At 35.7% G+C, this 24629-nt stretch overlaps 2 protein-coding genes across 6 annotated transcripts in view; both read right to left on the reverse strand.

Annotated features, from left to right (window-relative positions):
- Nucleotides 1-466: 466 nt before the first annotated feature.
- Nucleotides 467-18183, reverse strand: LOC111585385 (apoptosis facilitator Bcl-2-like protein 14). The gene is made up of 7 exons (XM_023294855.3): nt 7798-18183; nt 4494-4932; nt 3392-3499; nt 2407-2468; nt 1867-2028; nt 1326-1439; nt 467-1247 (listed from the first exon to the last, which is right to left on the reverse strand). Exons 2-7 carry the CDS (start codon nt 4921-4923, stop codon nt 1209-1211), a joined length of 915 nt encoding a protein of 304 aa, XP_023150623.1. The 5' UTR covers nt 4924-4932; nt 7798-18183; the 3' UTR covers nt 467-1208.
- Nucleotides 18184-19880: 1697 nt separating this feature from the next.
- dgki (diacylglycerol kinase, iota) overlaps nt 19881-24629 on the reverse strand; it is a 97471-nt gene continuing 92722 nt past the window's right edge. For all 5 annotated transcript variants that reach the window (XM_055006813.1, XM_055006811.1, XM_055006812.1 and 2 more), the window contains 3 exons: nt 24321-24357; nt 23498-23597; nt 19881-21970 (listed from right to left, as the gene is read on the reverse strand). In XM_055006813.1, coding sequence (XP_054862788.1) covers nt 21863-21970; nt 23498-23597; nt 24321-24357 — 245 coding nt within the window. In that variant the 3' untranslated portion in view covers nt 19881-21862. The remainder of the gene's footprint in view (nt 21971-23497; nt 23598-24320; nt 24358-24629) is intronic.

The raw sequence follows: 24629 nt of genomic DNA on the forward strand, positions 1-24629 counted from the left end.
ATTTAAAGAACATTACTAATAAAAACTTTATCTTTGTGCCACCTGGTGGGTCAATATATAACTGAAGGACTTTAGGATATATCTGCCTACATTTTTATTAAAAGCAAAAATGTTATGTTCATTATGATCATGTCTTTACAAATTACATAATTATTTATTATGGAAACAATCACTTATTAATAAAAATGACTGGATATCACTAAAATGTCATTTCCTGTCTTGTTTTTGTCATTTTGTGTCTCGGTTTTGTGTCTCATTTTTGTCACTTTGAGTCTTTTGTCATTTTTGTCTCGTTTTTGTCAGTTTGAGTCTCGTTTTTGTCATTTTGTTTCGGTTTTGTCGTTCTGTCTCGTTTATGTCATTTTGTGTCTCAGTTTTGTCGTTTTGTGTCTCGGTTTTGTCATTGTGTATCAGTTCTGTCATTTTGTGTCTAGTTTTTGTCGTTTCCAAATTTCCAATCCTTGGATTTGTTCACTTTATGCTGAATTTATTAAAATAAATACAACAACTTATCACAAGAGTAAAACATGTCAATATATCCATAAAGTAAACAACATTTATTAATTAATCTAATTTGAATTGGGGTTGTTTGAATCAGTTCCACATTTGGCCACAGGGTGGTGCCGTTTTCATCTGAGCTCAATCATTAAACTATAACAGAAAAAACACAAAAAAGTAGCATTTAGGCAGTTTTTAGACACATTTCTGCACTTCATATGAAAACTGACAGGATGTATTGTGCTAAAAATGTTCACACAAACAATCCACAGACTAAAAATCTGTGTTTTCATTTACATTTATGTCTAAACAACAACAACAGTACACACAGTGGTCCCTTAGAAACAACACAAACAACACCACTTCTATTTTACATCTATTTTCCGTGATCTTAAAAGTGCAAGTGCTGAGCTATACTTTTCTTCTTTCTAACTACAAAGCAAATAATGATGATTTCAAAAAGTCAAGACAACCTTAATCACAGAGGTTATAACGGTACAAAAATAATTTATTCATCGTCTCGTGGCCCCTGACAGCACATGATTGTTTGTTTTAAAGCTCACGGCTGCAGACGTGTTCTGTGTAAACTGATCTGTCTGAATGAAAACACAAAGCTCCTGTTCTGTGTTCTCCACACTCTGTAGGACTCCTAATGCTGCTTCTGTGACGGCCTGCAGGAGGCGCTGTGGAGCTGGAAGACCTGGTCCGGTTCACTCCACTTCATCCTCGTCTCCCTCAAAGGCTGCCTCCTGAAAGAGATGCTGTTAGCGTCGTTTAAAAGGTTTTACAGGTCAGATTTTGTGATGAGGAGGAGCGTATATACGTACGTATCCGCCCTGCTGCTGAGCCCAGGTGGAGTAGTAGTCCTGCAGGTATCGGGCTCCGTGGCGCATCAGGAGGTTCCTGGGCAGAGAGTTCACCTCAGAGAGACGACTGGTGACCTGACGAGGAACAGAAACGTTTCAAAGACCATGATTCACCAGACTGGGAGGTGATGAAGACGTGAAAGCTCAGCGGTGACTCTAAACTCGGAGGTTTCTACTGGTAACAGGATGTTTTTTTACTTCTCTGATCTTTGCCTCGTAAAGTTTCAGAGTCCTTTAAGTCTCCAACCACCAGAGAGAATAAAAACCATTTATTTTACATTTCATTTCTGGTGGAGTCTGCAGGGTGTTTTATTTTGAAAAATGACTAGATCGTCTTCCTGTCTCATTTTTGTCATGTTGTGTCTCGTTTTTGTCATTCCGGTTCGTGGTGCAATGAAGTTTAGAGTCTGCTGCTGTAAGTCGCTACTGATCTGAAATAGAAGTTGTTTCCTATCAAAGAGGGAAGTACTGGAAGTTGTGTTTTAAGGACAGCTGTTGTCACCTCACAGGTCACAGCGATCTGGGTTTTGGGTGATGCTTGAGGCCCCAGAGCGTCGGGGTCGGGGCTCCTGAGGCCCATCCTCATGAGCAGTCTATTTATTAGCTCCCTAAAGAAGCTGTAGTTCCAGAAGAGTTCTGCTGCGATGTTGGCGTTCTTCAGCTCCTGGTGGAGACAAGAAACAAATTCTGTTCAGGGATTTAAAGAGTTCTATTCACTGGTAGAACACATTTAATGATCGTTTTTAACAGTGGAAAACCTGTTTTTACTTTGGCTCAGAGATAACAGAACAGAATAAGAACAGAAGTGAGGCTGAATGTGGAGAAAAGTCTGTTCACTGGTGAAAGTTTCTCTCTCATGTTCACCAGTGATGATTAACAAACTGTAGAAACACTGATCAGTGAACTCTAGACCTGCCAGAACTGATGAGTAATAACTTCCACTCTCTGGCCATAAATTCCACAAGTACTGCCTGGAACATGATGAGTTAAAGTGAGAAGACATTTTGCAGCTTTTCAGATTAGATAACGAGTCGTTTGATACCTTCTCATTCAGTCTGTCTCCACTTTCCCTCAGAATCAGACCGATAATCTTCTCCACCTCACCTAAAAACACAACAAGAATGTCAGTCAATGATGACAAAATATAAGAAAACAAACGGATTAATGGGTTTAGAGACTAAACAAGATGCACTACTGAAGTACTTCATTAAATACTTGAATTTTACTTAAAAACAACAAAAACAAGACAAAATATTACAAAAATGAGACAAAAAATGCCAAAAGAGAGAAACAAAATGACAAAAAATGAGACAAAATATTAGACAAAAAAAGTTACAGTGCCAAAAACATGACACAAATGACATAAGCCAGACAAAAAAAGACCAAAAAACAATAAAAACAAGACAAAATATTACAAAAAAGACACAAAATAATGAATAAAGCAAAACACAACATGACAAAAACAAGACAAAAAAGACCAAAAACAACAAAAACAAGACAAAATATAACAAAAATGAGACAAAATGACAAAAGAACAATGTAGTATTGTACTTTCTGATCAAAACAACTTGTCATGGTCTAGAAATGATTTTAAATTTAATATTTTACTAATTTACAATCTGCAGTTAATGTCTTCTCTGTAATTTATACACTTTGAGGGTTGGACTGGACCCTCTGGAGGACCGCTTTTGGCCCACAGGCCTCATGTTGGACACCCCTGACATAAAAATGATCAGGAATCAGATAAATGAATCACTTGGTGCTGAAGTATGTGTTTCTGAGCTGCTATAATCAGACATGTCAGTGTTTCTGTACTGTGGATGTGGTAAAGAAACGTGTCTCAGACGAGTTTCCTGGAAATGGTTTGAACTATCGGATTTCAGTCTGTCTTGGTTGCTTCTCTAATCTGCCCAGGACACATTCAGTAGAAATGATTTTAGCTTCAGCAGAAATGTTTTTACATCTACGTTCATGTCAGCTTTCAACAGTCCTGCATTCTTTGCTTTCTCTGTGGCAGGAAATCTCACCGTCTCTGGAGTCCGTCTCCCATTCTGGAGGAGTGAACGGGATTTCTTCAGCGATCTCCGTCAGTCTGCTCACTGCCTCGGCCAAATGATCGTCATCTTTAACCTCATCTGGACAAGAACAAGAGACACAAGGTTCAGCTAAAAGAGGTTTTAGACGTCAACACGCTTCTATCCAGGATGGAACTATCAGCTGGCACAAAGTCTAGAAACTGGAAAAAAAACTGCTGCTGCACTTTTAGATATTAATTTATTCATAGTTTATCCCTGTAAGACCCAAATATAGAAAAAAAAACTAGCAAAAAAATGAGCAAAAATGATCTATGTATCTATATAAACCCAAATAAAAACAAAAAATCTGCCAAAAAAAACCCGCATATACATGTACAAACCTGAATATAGAAAAAAATTTGCGAAAATTATCAAAATATAGAAAAAAATAGCCAACAAATTCACAAAAATATATGTGTATATACAAAAAAAGAGAGCAAGCAAAAAATGCCAAAAATAATCTATTTAATAATATTTTTTGCAATGTTTTTCAAAATTTGGGTTTTTATATATATATATATATATATATATATATATATATATATATATATATGTATATATATATATATATATATATATATATATATATATATATATATATATATATATATATATATATATATATACATATATATATATATATATATATATATATATATATATATATATATATATATATATATATATATATCCAGCGAATTTCGCTGGATTTTGGTTGATTTTTTTTCTGAATGTTCTTAAAGAAACATTTCTTTTTTCCACGAAAAAAAATGTTTAAAAATTTCCCAAAAATATTGAAAATGTGGCAGTTTTCACTGTGAAAATATATTTTTTTCCCACATTTTCAAACTTTAGAACGGGTCAATTTGACCCGCAGGACAACACGAGGGTTAATTATTTATCTGAGCAACAAATAAATGGACAGTTCTGTACTTGGACAACTCCTGTTTCTCTAATGTAAGGATGTGATGCTTCATCTTCAGGAAATTCTAACAGCAAAGTTTCAAAACAACGCTCCATATTATCAGATAGTCTTCGTTATTTTTATACATACCGGGTTCGTGTGAGTCCACTACCAGTCGCTCATTGGTTCTAGGATCCAAACTCCTGAAGTTTCCGTTGGGTCGAGGCGTTGGCTGTGGTTCTGGGTCTTCAGTCTGAGGTTTGACACATCTCAAAATGCTCGACAGACGTTTCCATCCCTTCTTCTTCCTCTTCTTCTTCCCCTCAGTCTTCTCTGGTGTCTGGGATGGAGTCGTCGTTCCGTTAGCATCTCTGCTATCCTTCACTGGTCCGTCGTCTGGATTTGAATCCTGCTGCTGCTGCTGTTGAGGTCGTCTCCTCTTGGCGAACGCCATCATGATCCTGAACTCCACCGTGTCGTCCATTCTGTCGCTGTCTGAGGTGGATTCAGGGTCTGAGCAGCTGGAGGGGCTGTGGTGGGCGGACAACAGGTCGTGGATTTCCACGTGTCCGTTCGCCATCCTGGTTCACTGTTGATCAAGGACAAATAACCAGAATAAACCCAAACATCACAATAAAGTAGTTAAAATCAGGATCGATTTGAGTTTACCAGCAGCTCTCAGGGATGCCATCATTTGGTCCCATGTTGGTTCTTTATTTCACCCTTTAGAACCCAAAGTAGCACCGACACTATTATGCATATTGATCTTTGATTGGTGGTAGATGTGAAACCAGATAGACAGATAGACTATAGATAAATAGATAGACTATAGATAGATATATTAGATAGATAGATAGACTATAGATAAATAGATAGACTATAGATATTAGATAGATAGATAGACTATAGATAAATAGATAGACTATAGATATTAGATAGATAGATAGACTATAGATAAATAGATAGACTATAGATATTAGATAGATAGATAGACTATAGATAAATAGACTATAGATATTAGATAGATAGACTATAGATAGATAGATATTAGATAGATAGATAGATAGATAGATAGACTATAGATAGATAGATAGATAGACTATAGATAGATATTAGATCGATAGATAGATAGATAGATAGACTATAGATAGATAGATAGATAGATAGACTATAGATAGATAGATATTAGATAGATAGATAGATAGATAGATAGACTATAGATAGATAGATAGATAGATAGACTATAGATAGATATTAGATCGATAGATAGATAGATAGATAGATAGATAGACTATAGATAGATAGATAGATAGATAGACTATAGATAGATAGATGGATAGATAGATAGATAGACTATAGATAGATAGATAGACTATAGATAGATAGATGGATAGATAGATAGATAGATAGACTATAGATAGATAGACTATAGATAGATAGATAGATAGATAGACTATAGATAGATAGACTATAGATAGATAGATAGACTATAGATAGATAGATGATAGATAGATAGATAGACTATAGATAGATAGATAGACTATAGATAGATAGATAGATAGACTATAGATAGATATTTTATGAATCTAGAGGGAAATTCAAGATATATGGATCATTATTTTGCGTATAAAACCTGTGTAGTTCCACTAACTTTTCACACATCCACCAGGTCTCTGATTCAACTCAGTTAACGTTTTATGGTTTTGTACATAAAATATGTGTGTTCATAAGTATCTGACACGCTTAGAAATTTGATTGCACTACTGTAAATAGTTTGCTTTGATGTTAATGTTGTCTCTACAAATTTTGCACCTTATTTTGTTTTTTTACAGGCTGCAATACTGACCACATCTCAAAAAGCCAGTTATGTACAGACTCCAAATAAATTTCCTGTGGTTCCAAAGAATATTGTGCAACTGTTTGACATTTACAAATTTGAAGAATACAGCTATGCAATTTCTGTATTTTGAAATACATGTGGAAAAAACAAAACGATTTTCATTTTTTAAGTTTTTTTGCACTTTTAAGCAATTTATCATAGCAGTTAAGACATAAGTCAATACACATTATTAAAACTTGAGATATAAGGGTTATTTTGGATGTAAAGCAAATAAAAATACGCCCCAAAAAAGGCACTACAGCATGTAAAAATGTAAGAAAAAGTCCTGGCGGACTTGCACAGCAGTGGGTCTTAAGGGGTTCAATTTTAGAATAAATAATCAGGATTTTTTTTGCTGTTATTTACCTTTTTTCGGTACAAGGTAATAAACTCATACACCGAAAATCTTTTTTTTTAATCATTTATTTTTGACAAAACAAGACAACTAAACAGCTATGTTAGCCTCAAGCAACCCAAAAATGAAAAATACAACGATCAATAAATAAACAAAAAAAAATGCTTCAGTTCCAGCTGAACAATGAGCCAGAAATGAAAGAAATTTTGTTGTGATTTATTTAAAAAAACAACATTAAACTGCAATATGAGCCACAGTTTTAGCAGGAATGGCTATTTATTTTTAAAAATTGCTCCAGCAATTTGCATATGGCCTCAGTTTGATAATATTTTAACAGTTCAGCCCCAATTTAAGTACATAAGTGTCATAAAGTGACTGTTTTTTACAAATGGATCATGTAATGTTTCTGTAAAATACAGATTTATTCTTTAAAGGACTCCAGACCAATTGTTCTTTATTATTAGGTTGGATTTTGAACATATCCTGTTTCCAGCTGTGTTCATTTGTTTTGTACCGCATGTGTCTCTGAGAAGAAGTGTAAAATATTTACTTTTCTGTTTATTTTAGGCTTCATTCCTGCCATTTTATCGCTCTCTGGTGGACAAAAGTGAAACCATCGGGGTTTTGTCCTGACATGATCCAACTTCATTCCAGCTGTTATTTCCTCCAACACTCAGCAGAACCTTAACTGACTGATAAATGTAATTAATTAACTAAAAATCAGACTTTACAGCCGTTTAAGCCACTTTAGCTGCTCTTCGTAGCTGGAAAACTACTTTTTATGACAGTTAAACTGTAACAGAGTAACAACGGCTGTAAATGCTCGAAATAACGTCCTAAATGCTAAATGTTAGCTTAAAAAACACGATTAAAGACGATGTCTGTGTAGTTTCTCATTCATCCAGGTCATGGTTATCCAAAGTTGTTTAACTGGACTTTGAGAAACTTTCTTAAAGTCCAGTTAAACAACTTCGGATAACCATGACCTGGATTTAACCTGTTTAAATCAATCCAGCTGGACTTTAAGAAAGTTTAAGTCCAGCTGGATTGATTTAAACAACTTTGGATTAAAGACGGTCGGTTTGGCTTTTAGTCGGTTAAAAACGACTTTCAGTAAATTCAAGCGAACTTTTCACAACACAAAAACACTTTTAGCAAACTTTTTAAGAAGTTTTGTTCTTATGTGAGAAATTTGTAGACACAAAAACAAGTTTACTTACGGTTGAAATGGCCAAAAAGACAGTAAATGAAGATAAATATCCTCCGCAGCTCCCTCAGGTCCTGCCGGTTACTGCGCTCCACTCATCTGGTTCCGGGTTCTATATCAGCAGCTGTGCGTCATGACGTCAGACGCTGATGATGAAACCGCTGACGTACGTTTGTGTACAAAACTGGTAATCACAGGTAACCACCAAACCTTCTCATCATGTGACATTTCTCTGAACAACACAAACCAGCTGAGATTTCACACTGAAAGTGAAAGAGATAGAAAGTGACAAAGCAACCAAAAAAAAGAAGGTTCCAACTTATTTATTCTAAAAATTGTGTCTCTTTTTTGTCATTTTTAATCTTGTTTTTGTCATTTTGTGTCTCGTTTTTGTCGTTTTGTTTTGTGTCTCCTTTTTGTTTGTGTCTCTTTTGTCAGTTTGTGTCTCTTTTTTGTCATTTTTTTGTCTATTTTTTGGCATTTTCTGTCTTGTTTTTGTTGCTTTGTTATGTGTCTCTTTTTTGTAATTTTCTGTCGTTTTTGGCATTTTTTGTTAAATTTTTGTCGTTTTCTGTCTTGTTTTTCTTGTTTTGTGTCTCATTTTTGTTGTTCTGTGCCTCTTTTTTGTTATTTTTTAAAAAATATTTGGCATTTTTTGCCTTGTTTTTGGCATCTTTTGTCTCATTTTTTTGTTGTTTTGTGTCTTAAATTTTTAAACAAATATACAATCTGACGTGCTTTACCATCTCTCAGATTTATATACCGGTTTTTGTTTTTTATGTCTGGAAAACAAAAAGTAAACAGTAGGGATTTTTTAAAACGTCACAGAAACACTTCTAGAAAAAAACAGAAAAATGAAAGCAGGTTTCGTTTTGACTGATGTGATAAATTCACCCTGTTTACCAGCTGAGGGCTGCCAGAAAAGAGGAAGAAAAAAAGAAAATAATCAGGAGGAAGTTTGAAACTTCACTGGCATTTAAAACTGAGGTGACTGAAGAACGTTCTGGAATAAAATCCACAGCGTCTTCGTTGTTTCCAACAGATCTGGACTTGTTTCCCACAGAAATCACCTTTAGATGTGATGAGACGTCTGTAGAGTGACTCATAAACCAGTAATGTGACACAGACCAGTAAATGATTTGGACTCAGTATTCATCGGTACGTTAAACCCAAAGCCTCGCAAACACTCTGATGTTAAAACAGAGCCAACGTTTGACTTTCAGGATGTGATTTGGCCGTTAATGTCAGCGGGTCCCACAGATGATGGATGACTCTGTTTCTAGTGATTTACTGAATGTTTGAACCCTTCAGGCCTCTCAAAGCTGCTCAAATGACACAAATAGGGTCAAAAAAAAGTTTAAAATGATCGACACAATGAAGGGCTGCTAGAAAATAATGCATCTTTTTACAGGTACAAATAAAGTGGATTTATCAAGGCTGTTTGTCTTGTTTTTGTCATTTTGTGTCTCGTTTTTGTTGTTTTCTGACGCTTCTGACATTTTTTGTCAAATTTTTTGTCTTGTTTTTGCATTTTTTGTCTCATTGTCATTTTTTGGTCAAATTTTTGGCATTTTTGTCTAATTTTTGTCATTTTGTGTCTCATTTTTGTTGCTTTGTGTCTCGTTTTTGTTGTTTTGTCTCTTTTATGTTGTGTCTTTCTTGTCATTTTTTTGTCTCATTTTTGTTGTATTGTTTCTCGTTTTCTGTCTTTTTGTCATTTTTTGTCTAATTTTTGTCATTTTTTGTCAAATTTTTTGGATTTTTTTGTCTCATTTTTGTTGTTTTGCATCTCTTTTTTGTAATTTTTTGTGTAATTTTTGGCATTTTGTGTCTCATTTTTGTTGTTTGTCGTTCTGTCATTTTTTTGTCTAATTTTAGCATTTTTGTCTCATTTTTGTCATGTTGTATGTCGTTTTTGTTGTTTTCTGTCTAGCTTTTATTGCTTTGTGTCTTGTTTTTGTTGTTTTGTGTCTCTTTTTTTAAATTTTTTTGCTAATTTTACATTTTTTTTCTTGTTTTTGGTATTCTTTGTCTCATTTTTCACATTTTGTCTCATTTTTGTTGTTTTGTGTCTGTTTTTTTGTCATTTTTGTCTAATTTTTGTCATTTTTTGCCTTGTTTTTGTCGTTTTGTTTCATTTTTGTTGTTTTGTGTCTCTTTTGTGTCATTTGTTGTCAGCTGACTTGTTATTTACACTGAAGTTTGGAATTTCCAGCTGTGTTTGTCTGATAAACTCTGAAAGTTCCCTCTGACTATTTAAACATCTCACCACAGCGTCCATTTAGCAGCTAATCGGAACCTTTTCAAAGGTTACGAATGTTTTAACGGCAACTCTGAACTTAATTTACAGGTGAAGAAAGAAATGTTAAAAAAATATTCTGTCGGTTGAGAAAGACAGACGGTAAAACTCCAAACAGCGACTCAGTGGAGCCGTTTGCTGCTTCAGGAAACTCCCAGATGTGACTCAGCGACTGTTTGACTTCACAGACATCTGACAAATCTCTACGTCACAGTTTGTTTTTTCTCTTTACACAGTAATGTAGGTCAGAGGGCTAACAGCCAGCAGAAACATGTTTCACTACAGCAGCAATCAGCCTAAATATGAAGGTCCTGACTCACTTGAAAAAATGTTAGCATGTTAGCATGCTAAGCAAAGATTCTAACCTTATATTGGCTACACATCAACATGTTAGCATTGTTGTTGTGAGCATGTCTACAAGCTAAGCAAAGATGGTCAACATATTTGCTTAACATCAAAATATTAGCATTGTTGTTACAATCACGTTAGCAGGCTAAGCAACATTAGCAAATGTGTCTGCTTAACATCAACATGTTAGCATTGTCATTTTGAGCAGGTTACTGGGCAAAGCAAAGATTGCAAACATGTGGGCTAAACATCAGCATGTTAGCATGCTAAACAAAGATTCTAACCTTATATTTGCTACACATCAACATGTTAGTACTGTTGTTGTGAGCATGTTAGCATGCGAAGCAAAGATGGTAAGCATTATATCTGCTTAATATTAAAAATTTTTAGAAATTTGTCATTTTACCTTGTCTAAGAAATTTCTCCCATGGGAGAAAATAAAGCAAACTTGACTTCACTTGAACATGTTAGCAAGTTAAGCAATGATGCTAAAAATATTTGCTTACTATCACAATATTAGCATTGCTGTTACAAGCATGTTAGCATGCTAAGAAACAATGGTAAGCATTATATATGCTTAATATTAACATGTTAACAAGCTAAGCAAAGATGATAAAAATATTTGCTTAACATCAAAATATTAGCATTGTTATTACTATCATGTTAGCAGGCTAAGCAATGTTAGCAAACATGTCTGCTTAACATCATCATGTTAGCATTGTCATTTTGAGCAGGTTATGGAGCAAAGCAAAGACTGCAAACATGTTGGCTAAACGTCAGCATGTTAGCATGCTAAACAAAGACCTTATATCTGTGACCCATCATCATGTTAGCATTGTCATTTTGAGCAGGCTACTGGGCAAAGATTGCAAACACGCTGGCTAAGTGTCAGCATGTTAGCATGCTATACAAAGATTCTAACTTTCTATTTGCTACACATCAACATGTTAGCATTGTTGTTGTGAGCATGTTAGCATGCTAAACAAAGACCTTATATCTGTGACCCATCAACATGTTAGCATTTATGCTGTGAGCATGTTAGCATGCTAAGCAAAGATGGTAAGCATATTTGTTAAACATCAACATGTTAGCATTAATACTGTGAGGAGGTTAGCATGCTATGCTATAGCTTGCATTTAGCTCTAACCAGTTACAGTCTCACAGAGCTGTTAGCATGGCTGTTAGCATATTTATGTTGGCATATGAACTCTAAATTTACTAAATTAATCTAATTTTACTACATCTGCGACTTGGAGTCAGTCTGCTGATGTTTATTCTCTTTTAAAAAAGAATAAAAATGTTGTAATCCTGAACAGTAAGGCCTTTTGAGCTCCTTTGCATCTGAATGCACAGAATTACTGAACATGAAGCTTCTGACTCACTTTTCACAGAAAATATCATCGTATATAGGCAGGTATGGAGGAATAAAAACTGTTTCTAATGGCAGTAAAGGCTTCCGAGTAGCAAGTTGGGTTATTAGAACAAACACACATATAGCTCTACACGCTCTGAAGTAACAGTCAATATTAATTTACAGACATGAATTTAATACTCTGTAATTACTAAAAGTTGTCTGATGAGAATCCAGTGTACACATTTAAGGCGTCTTTCCAAACCTGAAAACAATCATCCTAAAAACAAACATCACTTTTAACCCTTTAAATCCAAACATGTCTTGACTGTATCTTTCCATTTGGATTACACAGTGACTTAAAAGACAAGTTTAATCTATCAATATTACATATTTATTCGTGTATTTCTTCATGTTACTCACCGGCTGTGAGACGTTTACACAGAGCTTCAGAAAGATCCACTCGGGTAAATATAATCTTCAAACCCACAAAAGGTGCCAGAAAGACTGAAAAGAGTCCAGATGATGGTTTAACTCCACCCGTCTGGTGCTGAGGATAATCATGTGTCTGTATATTCTTAGTAGAACTTCCTGGTGATGGCTGGAATAAAAAATATTATGACTGAACATGTTCTGGTTTGATGTTTTTAATGCTTCTATTTAACCCTCGTGTCGTCCTGCGGGTCAAAATCGACCCGTTTTCAACTTTGAAAATGTGGGGAAAAAAAATATTTTCACAGTGAAACTTCTGATGTCCACATTTTTAACATTTTTGGTAAATTTTTGAACATTTTTGGTGGAAAAAAAATGTCAAAAATGTTTCTTAAGAACATCCATCCATCCATTATCTATACACCGCTTAATCCTCACTAGGGTCGCGGGGGGGGCTGGAGCCTATCCCAGCTGACTCAGGTGAAGGCAGGGGACACCCTGGACAGGTCGCCAGTCTGTCGCAGGGCTACATATATAGACAAACAAGCACTCTCACATTCACACCTACGGGCAATTTAGAATGATCAATTAACCTCAGCATATTTTTGGACTGTGGGAGGAAGCCGGAGTACCCGGAGAGAACCCACGCATGCACAGGGAGAACATGCAAACTCCATGCAGAAAGATCCCGGGAAAGCCGGGACGCGAACCAGGGACCTTCTTGCTGCAAGGCGAAAGTGCTAACCACTACGCCACTGTGCAGCCCTTCTTAAGAACATTCACACAAAAAAAATGAATGTTCTTAAAGAAAATATTAGAAGTTTTACTGATATATATGGAATCACTTTAGATATTTTTAGGATTTTTTTGGGAAGATTTTTATCATTTTTTGAAAATATTTACAAGAATTTTCTTGCCAAATTTGAGGGATTATTTTTTAAAAATAAAACTTTTAAGGAATTATTGGAAATTTCTTCCTGAAAGTTTTGCAAATTTTCAAGGTTTTGCAAATTTTCAGAAATTTGGGGAATTTTTTTGCTGAATTTTTGGATTTTTTCGGACAAGAAAATATTTTTTTGGTGCTGTTAGATGAGGACAACAGGAGGGTTAAACTGTGTCTGTATGCTTTAGCCATGCTAACAGCTTAGCGCCCGTCCACCAATCAGGCTTTTATATTTTAATTTATGTGTTCTATGCTGTGCTGTTATGTAAATGATTATGTTTTATGATTAAATGTTCTTATTCATTGTAATACTATTTAACTGTGTGGTTTATAACTCAAACTAGAGATATCACACCAAGATGTGTCCCTCCTGCTAATGTGCCTGTATAAAGGCTTTTATCAGTCACTTTTATCAGACTGGGGTCTGTTTACTTTGATTTGAGAGACGACTCTGAGTTTTAATTTAGAGAAGTTAACAATTTTCCCGACATATGTTTTAACTTTTATCATATTTTTTCTACCTTATATACCGTGTATGTGCTCGTACTGATGACTATTCTTGTTCTGTCGGTTTTGTGGGTCATCGACGTGTCGACATGCTGCTGTTACAAGTCTGTAAATTATCAATAAAGTATTATTTTATTCTATTATCAGTTCACCGCTCAGACCGAAACATCTTAACAGCTGTTAGATGTCATTCAGAGCAGACGTTCATAATCATCAGAGGATGTACCTCTTTTAGGAAGTTAATATTCGGGATGTTGAGTGAAACATTTGATGACTACCTGCGTGTGTGTGTGTGTGTGTGTGTGTGTGTGTGTGTGTGTGTGTGTGTGTGTGTGTGTGTATCTGGTAAATATTAACATTCTTTGAGCATGAATGTTAGCATGCTAAACAAAGACGGTAAAAATACTTGCTAAACATCAAAATATTAGCAATGTTGCTACAAGCATGCTAACATGCTAAACATCGTTAGCAAACATGTCTGCTTTACATCAACATGTTAGCATTGTTGTTGTGAGCATGTTAGCATGCTAAACAAAGATGGTAAGCATTATATCTGCTTAATATTAGCATGTTAACAAGCTAAGCAAAGACGGTCAACATGTTTGCTTAACATTAAATATTTGCATTGTTGTTGCAAGCATGTTTGTATGCTAAGCAATGCCAGCATGTTAGCATGCTAAGCAATGTTAGCAAACATGTCTGCTTAACATCATCATGTTAGCATTGTCATTTTGAGCAGGTTACTGGGCAAAGCAAAGACTGCAAACACATTGGCTAAACATCAGCATGTTAGCATGCTAAACAAAGATTCTGACCTTCTATTTGCTATACATCAACATGTTAGCATTATTGTAGCTAGCATGTTAGCAGTTAACTGCTCAGCTTAACTGAGCAGTTAGCATGCTAGGCAAAGATGGTGAACATGTTTGCTAAACATCAACATTTATTAATACTGTGAGAAGGTTAGCATGCTATGCTATAGCTTGCATTTAGCTCTAACCAGTTACAGTCTCACAGAGCTGTTAGCATGGCTGTTAGCATATTGAGATAATGTTTATGAATATAGTACCAGTATATAATATATGGTCCTTTTTGATGAATTATTCTGTTCTGCATTGATGAACTTTACATTTACTAAACTAATCTAACTTTAATAAATCTGTGGCTCGGAGTCAGTCTGCTGATGTTTATTCTCTTTAAAAAAAAGAATAAAAATTTTGTAATCCTGAACAGTAAGGCCTCTTCTGAGCTCCTTTGCTTCTGAATGTTTAAATTTAAAAGACTTCAGCTACTTTCCAGCCTAGATCAACGAAGAAGCAGCTTAGTGACGGCAATAAGCAGCAGCAATCAGTGAAATAAGAAACAAGGTCAGACACAAAAACTACAGCATCACATCTTCTTTTAACAAATGAATAAAATAAAACAACTTCAAGTAATCCCATCATCATCAGCAGAAAAAGAAATACAAAAGCAAAAGGAACAAAACACACCCAAGACATGCCCAACCTTTGAAGAAACTCAGATAGAAATCATTTAAAACTATAAGAATTAATAGTTTAAACAACAATAATGCCATTTTTTATGCCGTTACTAGAAAATAATCGCAAGGAGGTAAGAAAATGCCATGCATAACCACCGCTGATGAGAGACAATTTAATACAAAGTCGTGTTTCTACTCAATAGAAAGATCAGAAGCGTGAGTTTGTCGTTCAGAACGGGTTAGCTTATTAGCACACTTCATAGAAAATGTCGTCACCATTCACAGACAGTTCAGGAGTTCATTTATACACATTTTGTCTATTTTATAATGCCCAGAGGAAGGTCTAGGTGTCGGACAGTGGACGGTAGCAGCCATCGCAGAAGTCTCCATCATAAAACACAAATACTTTACTGGTAAAGCTGCTATAAAGGCTAAAAATGTCTGTTTATTCATGAAATTAGGACAATTTTCCATATTTTTTTAATCAAAAGACTGTTTAGGATTAAAATGTTTAGTTTAGGACCATCATTACTTCACTTTTTATCAGTCAACATGTTATTTTACTTTATATCAGGCAGAAAATGTTTAAACAACTGTATGTCTTTTAGGTATATTTTAATTCAATCCCCATAAATGAGAGCATTAACACCTCGCCTACAGGTTTGATCAACCTTTCTGTCTTAAGCGTCATTTTCCATACAGCTAAGTAGAGTGAGAAAACATGTTCGTTATCAGCATGTACCAAACTCATGACCAACCTTAAATATGAAATGGAAACGACAATTTTAGCGATAATACTGATTCTGCTGCAGTTAGAGGTTGTTTCCTGTGCTAGGTGGCGCTAACATAACAGCACACCTCAATGTAGATGTAGGAGCCAATGAGTGCTACGTTATAAGTAAGAACCAATCTTTGTCTGGGCAGGTGTTTCCGCCTGGAAGGTAGAACAGTTGTGAACGGTGGTGGTGAATTGTTTGTTTGAGATGAAGAATGTTGGATTATGACTGCTGTGGAGCAATAAATGCAGAGATTATTGAAACACAAGCTAATGTCTCGGGCTGTCTTCATCACATGCGATGAAGTTTGTCGGCGCATGAGTTATTTAAGTCCTGGTGAAACATTTCAGGGGCTTCAAGCATTGGATTAGCCTCTACGGTAGAAAAAATAGAGCAGGGTTTTAAAAAAAAGAACGCCTAAATGGATCAAGAAACATTAGATCTTGTACAGGAGGTCCTCGGTTTACGACGTCCTCAATTTATGGCATTTCATCGTTACCTCAGAACTGGTTATGTGAAACTTTTGGCGAGTGGAGCACATGAATACGTCGTCACGCGGCGCTATCAGACGGCTTTGTTTACGTTTGCTGCCACGTTGGATTATGCTACATTCGCTAGCTTCATTACGGCTCCCAAGCTTAAGACAGACTTACAGTTTTACATTTTTGCCGGTATTTTCCTACTGAGTTGTGTTTCAGTGTGAGCTAATGACTGTTTGTCTCTTGGGATGCTGAATCCACGACCCGGCCCCAGTCCCGCCACCTTAAAGCTGCATTCTTTCTAACAGCCAGCAGGGGGCGACTCCTCTGGTTGTCAAAAGAAGTCAGATTGTACAGAAGTCTATGAGAAAACGACCTTTTTTCTCACTTCTTTGTTCCCTCACTAAACATTTTCTTCATGAGTTTACGCTCTAAACTGCGAGTCTGAAGTCTTTCTGAAGACTCCATGATGTTCATTCAGTAAATTCTGGTCCCATTTAGTGAAAAAAAGACGATAGAGTTACTGTTGGTCGCTGTTCTATCACTGTGAATAGAGTCTCTGAGTTCTCAGTCAGATCCAGCCCTGATTGGTCACATTTGCCCACAATAGAACCAGTGGGTGACAAACGGTAGCGTCACCCACTGGTCCAACTGTGGGTGAGTCTATGGAGTCCATGAAAGTAAGGCAGTCTGCAATCACAAAGTTTTAATGTTTCCTAAAGTCTTCAAGTTCAGAACAGAAACTACTCGCTTAAACGGGGAGAATTTAAAACATTAATTTGACTATATATGAAATTCTTCCTGAGTTTGTAGTCAAAGTCTAAGTTTATTTTACTTTCACAATATAGAATTCAAACTTTTGTTTGTATAATTGACTCAAAGAGATATTGTACATGCTTTCTTTCGATTCAAGTGTCGGTTCGTAAAGGATTAAATGATGAAAATCGCTAAATTTTGACAGAAAAAGAAGAAACAAGTAACACTGATGCTGTGTTTTTGCAGCCCGACTTCTACGATGGCTCCTCTTTTAGTCCCTGCAAATACTTGGGAAGCATTTCCTACCGTAAATATGAATTTAGTTTACAACAGGTTATACCAAAAGAAACCTCAAAGCACTGACATACATGCACGCAAAAGAAAAAAAAACCCAAGACAATCATAAACCCAACCAGCACTGAAGTAAAATTGCACATTCAATACTCCTCGGTGCTAAATGGTCGACTATGTTCAAACATTAATGTAATGTAAACGATTAATAGAGAAATGCAAAAGAGATGTCATCTATTCATATTGCATTGAATATGGCTCAGATTTTTCTATTCTCTTCTCGGATAAACGCTGCAAACGAACGAACACGAACTGAAGTTTCTGTTCAAATGATATGGAATGAGTCGCATAAACACACACACGCACGCACGCACGCACGCACGCACGCACGCACGCACGCACGCACACACACACACACACACGGACACATGTTTCCTTTTCTGAAAAAAATCAGCAAAAAAATTCCCCAAATTTCAGAAAATACGCAAAACTTTCAGGAAGAAAATTCCAATAATTCCTTAAAAGTTTACCTTAAAAGTTTCATTTAACCCTCGTGTCTCCTGCGGGTCAAACTGACCCGTTTTAAAGTTTGAAAATGTGGAGAAAAAAAAAAGATTTTCACAGTGAAACTTCTGATGCCCACATTTTCAAGAAAAAAATCCCCCAAATTTGGCGAGAAAATTCTTGTAAATATTTTCAAAAAATGAGGTAAAAATCTTCCAAAAAAATCCTAAAAATCCTAAAAATAGGATTCTAAAAATATCTAAAGTGATTGCATATATATATATATATATATATATATATATATATATATATATATATATATATATATATATATATATATATATATATATACATATATATATATTTTTTTTTTTTTTTCCTTTACGTCACATAAAATTCAACCAAAATCCAGCAAAATTCGCTGGATTTTGGTTGATTTTTTTGTGAATGTTCTTAAGAAACATTTTTAACATTTCTTTTTTTCCACCAAAAATATTCAAAGATTTCCCAAAAATGTTGAAAATGTGGACATCAGAAGTTTCACTGTGAAAATATATATTTTTTCCTCCACATTTTCACACTTTAAAATGGGTCAGTTTTGACCGGCAGGACGACACGAGGGTTAAACTAAACAGGTTTGTTCCCTCCATACTGGTCCCATTTGGTTCTTTCATGACTAAAAAAAACTACTCGGATGGCAACACGTTACACAAGTCGGACAGACTTTTCCATTTGCTCGTTGCTTTCTATTCTAGATTAACATCATCCTCATAAAATGTCAGAAAATAGTGACAACTGTCTCTTACATTCCCCCAATCTGGACCAAAAAAACACAAAAAATAGCAAATTTACCGACAAAGATGACAAAGAAAACAAGCAAATCTTCACAACTGAGACACTGAAAACAACAGTTTAGGCATTTTTACCCTCCTCTATGAATGAACGAATCTTTTCTATGTTCTCTTCTCATCACGTCGTCTCTCTATTGTCTGGATGCGAATGTCGCTTTTTAAAGCTATTTAGTGATTATACACAAAAAAGCTCAAATTAAATGTACTTTTGTCAATAAAATGTAATATTTAGGAGATACTTTCTACTAAAATACAATTCTGAGGGCAAAACTTGCATAATGTTTGGCATAATAAATGTTTAGAATGTTGAAAAGTGGAGTTTATGTCAGCAGTTTGCCAAAAAACATCAAAAATAATGAACCTTTAATACTCAAACCAGCGAGACGACGTCGACACATGGTGGAGGGAAGCGAAAGAGAAAATACTGACAAGGAGGAATCCTTAAAAAAGACCAAACTGGGACTGAAGTGGTCGCATGACGCCGAATCACCTTTTAAATTTAGCTAAAGATTCTTTTGACGACTTTGTGGAGCCGCTGTCACATTTTAACCCTCGTGTCGTCAAAATTTACCCGTTTTAAAGTTTGAAAATGTGGGAAAAAAATATATTTTCACAGTGAAACTTCTGATGTCCACATTTTCAACGTTTTTGGGAAATTTGTGAACATTTTTTGGTGGAGAAAAAAGAAATGTTTAAGAACATTCACAAAAAATTCAACCAAGAGCCAGCAAATTTCACTGGATTTTGGTTGATTTTTTTGTGAATGTTCTTAAAGAAAATATTAGAAGTTTTACTGATATATATGGAATCACTTTAGATATTTTTAGGACTTTGGTGGAAGATTTTTACTCATTTTTGAAACATTTACAAGAATTTTCTTGCCAAATTTTTTTTTTTTTTTTTTTTTAAATATACTTTTCAGCAAAACTTTTAAGGAATTATCAGAATTTTCTTCCTGAAGGTTTTGCAAATTTTCAGAAATTTGGGGAATATTTTTGCTGAATTTTTGGATATTTTTCAGACAAGGAAACAATATTTTTTGGTGCCCATAAATAAAGACAACAGGAGGGTTAAAATGGTGCTGTCCAAGGAGATGAATTTTTAATTGGTTTTGTGTAGAACTTGGAAGTTCCTCGCTGCCTGCTTCCACCAAATAACTCACAGTTGGGCTGCAGTTGAAGCTGTTGGTTCTACACCTTGTTGATCCACATATGAGTTGGCTAAACCTCATTTACAGAACAATAGTTATACGCCAAAAGTGACTTTTTGCTCATGTTCAGACTGAAAATATCTCAACTAAAGTGTCCCAAATGTGTTCATCTTTGTCCTATAGTTATTTCAAGATGTTTCAATGGAATAAAAGCCTTTTTTGTGGACCAAAGGTTCAACAATGACTAAAAAAAATAGCATCTTTCCAGAAGAGTATAAATAGAGGAAATGTGTTCTGGTCCTTCTCAATTTCTGGTCATCGTGTAGTCCATGGTCCAGACCAGATACTGGAACCAGCTCAGGAGACCAAACCTAAGTGGTACTAAAATGTACGTTGTGTTACTATAAGTACATTAAGATGTGAGAGTCTTTCCACACTGGCAGCTTCATCACTTATTAGTGAAACGCTCACATTCACCTAACTGTGATATTACACAATTCATTTTAATAACAATAATAATAAATATATATATATATTAATAAAATTAAACATCAGATCCAGATGAATGCGTTTCTTGTTTGTCTGTACTTTCTTTTCATGCTTTGTTTTGGTCAATTTAAGTCTTGTTGTTTTGTGTCTCGTTTTTGTCATTTTGTGTCTTGCTTTGTCATTCTGTTTCTTGTTTTTGTCACTGACGATCTTGTTACCATAGCAATGAAATCTTTGTCAGACTCCAGTTTGTTGCAGTATTGTTCTGTGTTGTAAAGTTATTAACACAGATGATGTGTGGCACTTCTTGTTTTTCATCATGAGGAATAATCCTGTCCAACTCGACTTCAGGCTCAGACCCTTTCATTGTGTCCATTAAACCAGTGATAACATTTATGAAGCTGTGAGTCTGCAGCGGCTGTCATATCAAAATGCAAACTGAGACATATAGCTGGTTAAAAATACCAAAAAGAATTGGTCACCTTGAGTGGTACTGATACTGGAAACGTTGGGTCTGGGCCCATGGACTAATGGCCCAGAAGAAGGAGCTCAGTGAGGACCTCTGTAGAGGATCTGGACTTTCCCAGCAGCCTACTTCCTCCAGATAACTCACTGTTGGGCTGCAGTTGGAGCCGTTGGTTCTACGCTGATCCTCGGCTGCTCTGGAAAACGTCCACACCACCTCACCAAAGGAACCTAATGATGGGGCACAAAACACCCACAGCAGGGACTTTTTAAGATCTACTGCGAGTACTTCCTATAAACCTGTGTGGTCGTCTGGGAGAGTTTCTGGGCGATATGTTGAACCACTTCCTGTGCTTTCTGTAACTTCTGGTGACTCATCGAATGAAGTGGCTTGTGATAAACATCGTTGCATAATTTGGTGTTAAAGACAGTTTTAAACGTTTGGGAGGACGTGGAGTCACGTGTCAGGCCTTTTACTAAAGTTCTGAACTGGATATGACACGACATTGGTGCAATGTCTTTGGCACGCAGGTTTTAAGGGATGAACTTTTACTGTTTCTTGCTATTTAAATGCTTAATGGACACTGTAGGAGTCCTACTGAGTAAAATCCCTTACAAGATAAGAAACGTGTTTCTGTGAGTCCAGCAGGTGAACTCACCACATGTGACGGCTGGTCAAATTGCACTTGCATCTTGAACCGTTAAAAGTCCTACAATCAGTCAATCAATCAATCAATCAGCACAACCAATAAATAGAATATGAATAAATAAATACAAATAAATAGTTGACCATTAAAATCGTCACTGCAGTGCTGCTGAAGCAGTTCATCGACTCGGATCCAGACTCGGGTCGTTTCTGAAACACTTTCCTCTCCGTCGGTCTCCACTAGGAGTGTGTTGGAGTCCAGACAGTGTGTGTGAGAGTGTGTGAGAGTGTGTGAGAGTGTGTGTCGCGCCTCAGACGGCCGTCTCCAGGTCTTCATGGTTACCAGATGAACTCTGCTGGGAGCTCAGGTACGTGGCCAGCTCAGAGTCTCCCTCTGCTTGTTCTGCCGGCGTCTTCCCCTGGTGGACAGACGCATTTAAAGATCATCCTGCTTCATTTCAACACATTTACGTTCTAACTCCGTGGTTCCCAACCTGGGCTCTAAGAGGGTTCACAAAAAAAAACACCTAAACCCAGTCGAGTCGAGTAGGTGTGAGTGGAAAAGCATCTTCAGTGATCCCAAACTTTTGACTGGTATCGTAAATGTCAAAAATCCCATTGTAGAGTTTAAACATCCTCTTTCCTCCTTCTCTCTCTGCCTCTGTACTTTTCTTATCACTCCTCACAGGCTACAATCAAACAGGAGACAAAAAAGCCTAAAAATACACCTAAAAAGATGTCGGCTGTGTTTATCTGAGAGGAGTCAAACTCATCTTAGTTCAGGTTCCACATTCAGCCCAATCTGATCTCCAGTGACCAATAAAATCACAGCATAATAACCACAACTCCTCATTTTTATCACAGCTATCTGGAACTGAATGACATAGTATTTTGCTTTATGATCAAAACGACAGAAGTCAGACAAAAAAAGACAAAAAACCCAACAAAAACAAGACAAAATATTACAAAAACGAGACACAAAATAACAAAAAATGAGACAAACGACACAAAACAACACAAAAAAGAGACAAATAATTAGACAAAAAAGTTAAAAGCGACAAAAAAATGGACAAACGACACAAGTGAGACAAAAAAACAATGCTCAAAACACTGAATAAAGCAAAACACAAAATGACAAAAGCGAGAAAAAAATGACAAATTTAAACAAACGACACAAAACAAAACAAAAAAGAGACAAAAAATTAGGCAGAAAAGTCACAAAAAGACAAAAGCATGAGACAAACGACAAAAGCCAGACGAAAAAGACAAAAACCAACAAAAACAAAACAAAATATTACAAAAACGAGACACAAAATGACAAAAAATTTGACAAACAATCAGACAAAAAAAAGTTACAAAGTGACAAAGAAATGGACAAATGACACAAATGAGACCAAAAATGGCAAAAGCGAGAAACAAAACAACAAAAAAGTAGACAAACAACATATGCGAGACAAAAAAGTTACAAAATGACAAAAACACGAGACAAATGACAAACATCCGGCAAAAAAGGATAAAAACGACAAAGGACAAAATATTTTAAAAATGAGACACAAAACAACAAAAGAACAATCTAGTATTTTACTTTATGATCCAAACAACTTGTTATGGTCTAGAAATGATTTTAAATTTATAGTTTTACTAATTTACAATCTGCAGTTAATGTCTTCTCTGGAATTTTTACACTTTGAGGGCCGGATTGGACCCTCTGGAGGACCGCTTTTGGCCCGCGGGCTGCATGTTGGACACCCCTGTTTTATCCATTTTGTGTACTTTGGTTTCTGTATTCGTTGTGATGACTTCTGCTAAACGAAACAGCCTGAATTTAAAGTGCGTGCTGTGATATGAAAGGAGACACGCCCTTGAAGCCGTAAAATCACTTCTTCCCTGTAGATCATTAAGCTGCTTTCTGATGTGACTCAGCCGGACTTACGGGAAGAACCTACCTGGAAGTTGGTCTTTTCCAGCGACGCTCCGGCCTCCACCAGCAGCCGACACACCGCATGCTGCTTCTCTGAGGCGGCTTTGTGCAGGGCGGTATCCCCTCTGAAAACACACGTATCAGAACAGACAAACGTCAGGAAAACCACGCTAAAACAGAAACACCACACAGGAAATAAAGAGGAACTGAGCTGTTGGCATGCACAAGAAGGGTGACTTCAACCAGTAATTAACCCTCGTGTCGTCCTGTAGGTCAAAACTGACCCAGTTTAAAGTTTGAAAATGTGGGAAAAAATATATATTTTCACAGTGAAACTTCTGATGTCCACATTTTCAACTTTTTTGGGAAATCTTTGAATATTTTTTCGTGGAAAAAAATAAATGTTAAAAATGTTTCTTAAGAACATTCACATAAAAATCAACCAAAATCCAGTGAATTTCACTGGATTTTGGTTGATTTTTATGTGAATGTTCTTAAAGAAAATATTAGAAGTTTTACTGATATATATGGAATCACTTTAGATATTTTTAGGATTTTTTGGAAGATTTTTACTCATTTTTTGAAAATATTTCCAAGAATTTTCTGGCCAAATTTGGGAGATTTTTTTTTTTTTTTTTTAAATAAGACTTTTAAGGGAAAGTTTTAAGGACTTATTGGAATTTTCTTCTTGAAGGTTTTGCAAATTTTCAGAAATTTGGGGAATTTTTTGCAGAATTTTTGGATTTTTTTCAGACAAGGAAACAATATTTTTTGGTGCCCATAAATGAAGACAGCAGGAGGGTTAATCTAAAAATAATAATATTAATAATAATAAAGTAGCATCGTACTTCTCTCTGTCTGTCAAATCCAGAAGAACCTTAGACCCTGAGGAGAGACAAACACAGGAAATATGAGCAACACTGGATGTTTTTAAGGCAGACTTACTCTTTTAAAATGAAGCAGGAGTGTTAAGATCATTCTAGTTCAGAGTAAACATTCAGCCCAATTTAATCTCCAGTGAGCAGTAAAATCACAGCATAATAATCTATAAATAGCCTCAACTCCAAATGTTTCCTTTGTTTTAGTGTAAAAAGTACATTATACAATATTCACATTTAAAGAATTATCTTTTTACAAAACATTATGAACAACCTGAA

The sequence above is a fragment of the Amphiprion ocellaris genome, chromosome 21 (genome assembly GCF_022539595.1).
Source record: "Amphiprion ocellaris isolate individual 3 ecotype Okinawa chromosome 21, ASM2253959v1, whole genome shotgun sequence".
Taxonomy (NCBI): Eukaryota; Metazoa; Chordata; class Actinopteri; family Pomacentridae; genus Amphiprion; species Amphiprion ocellaris.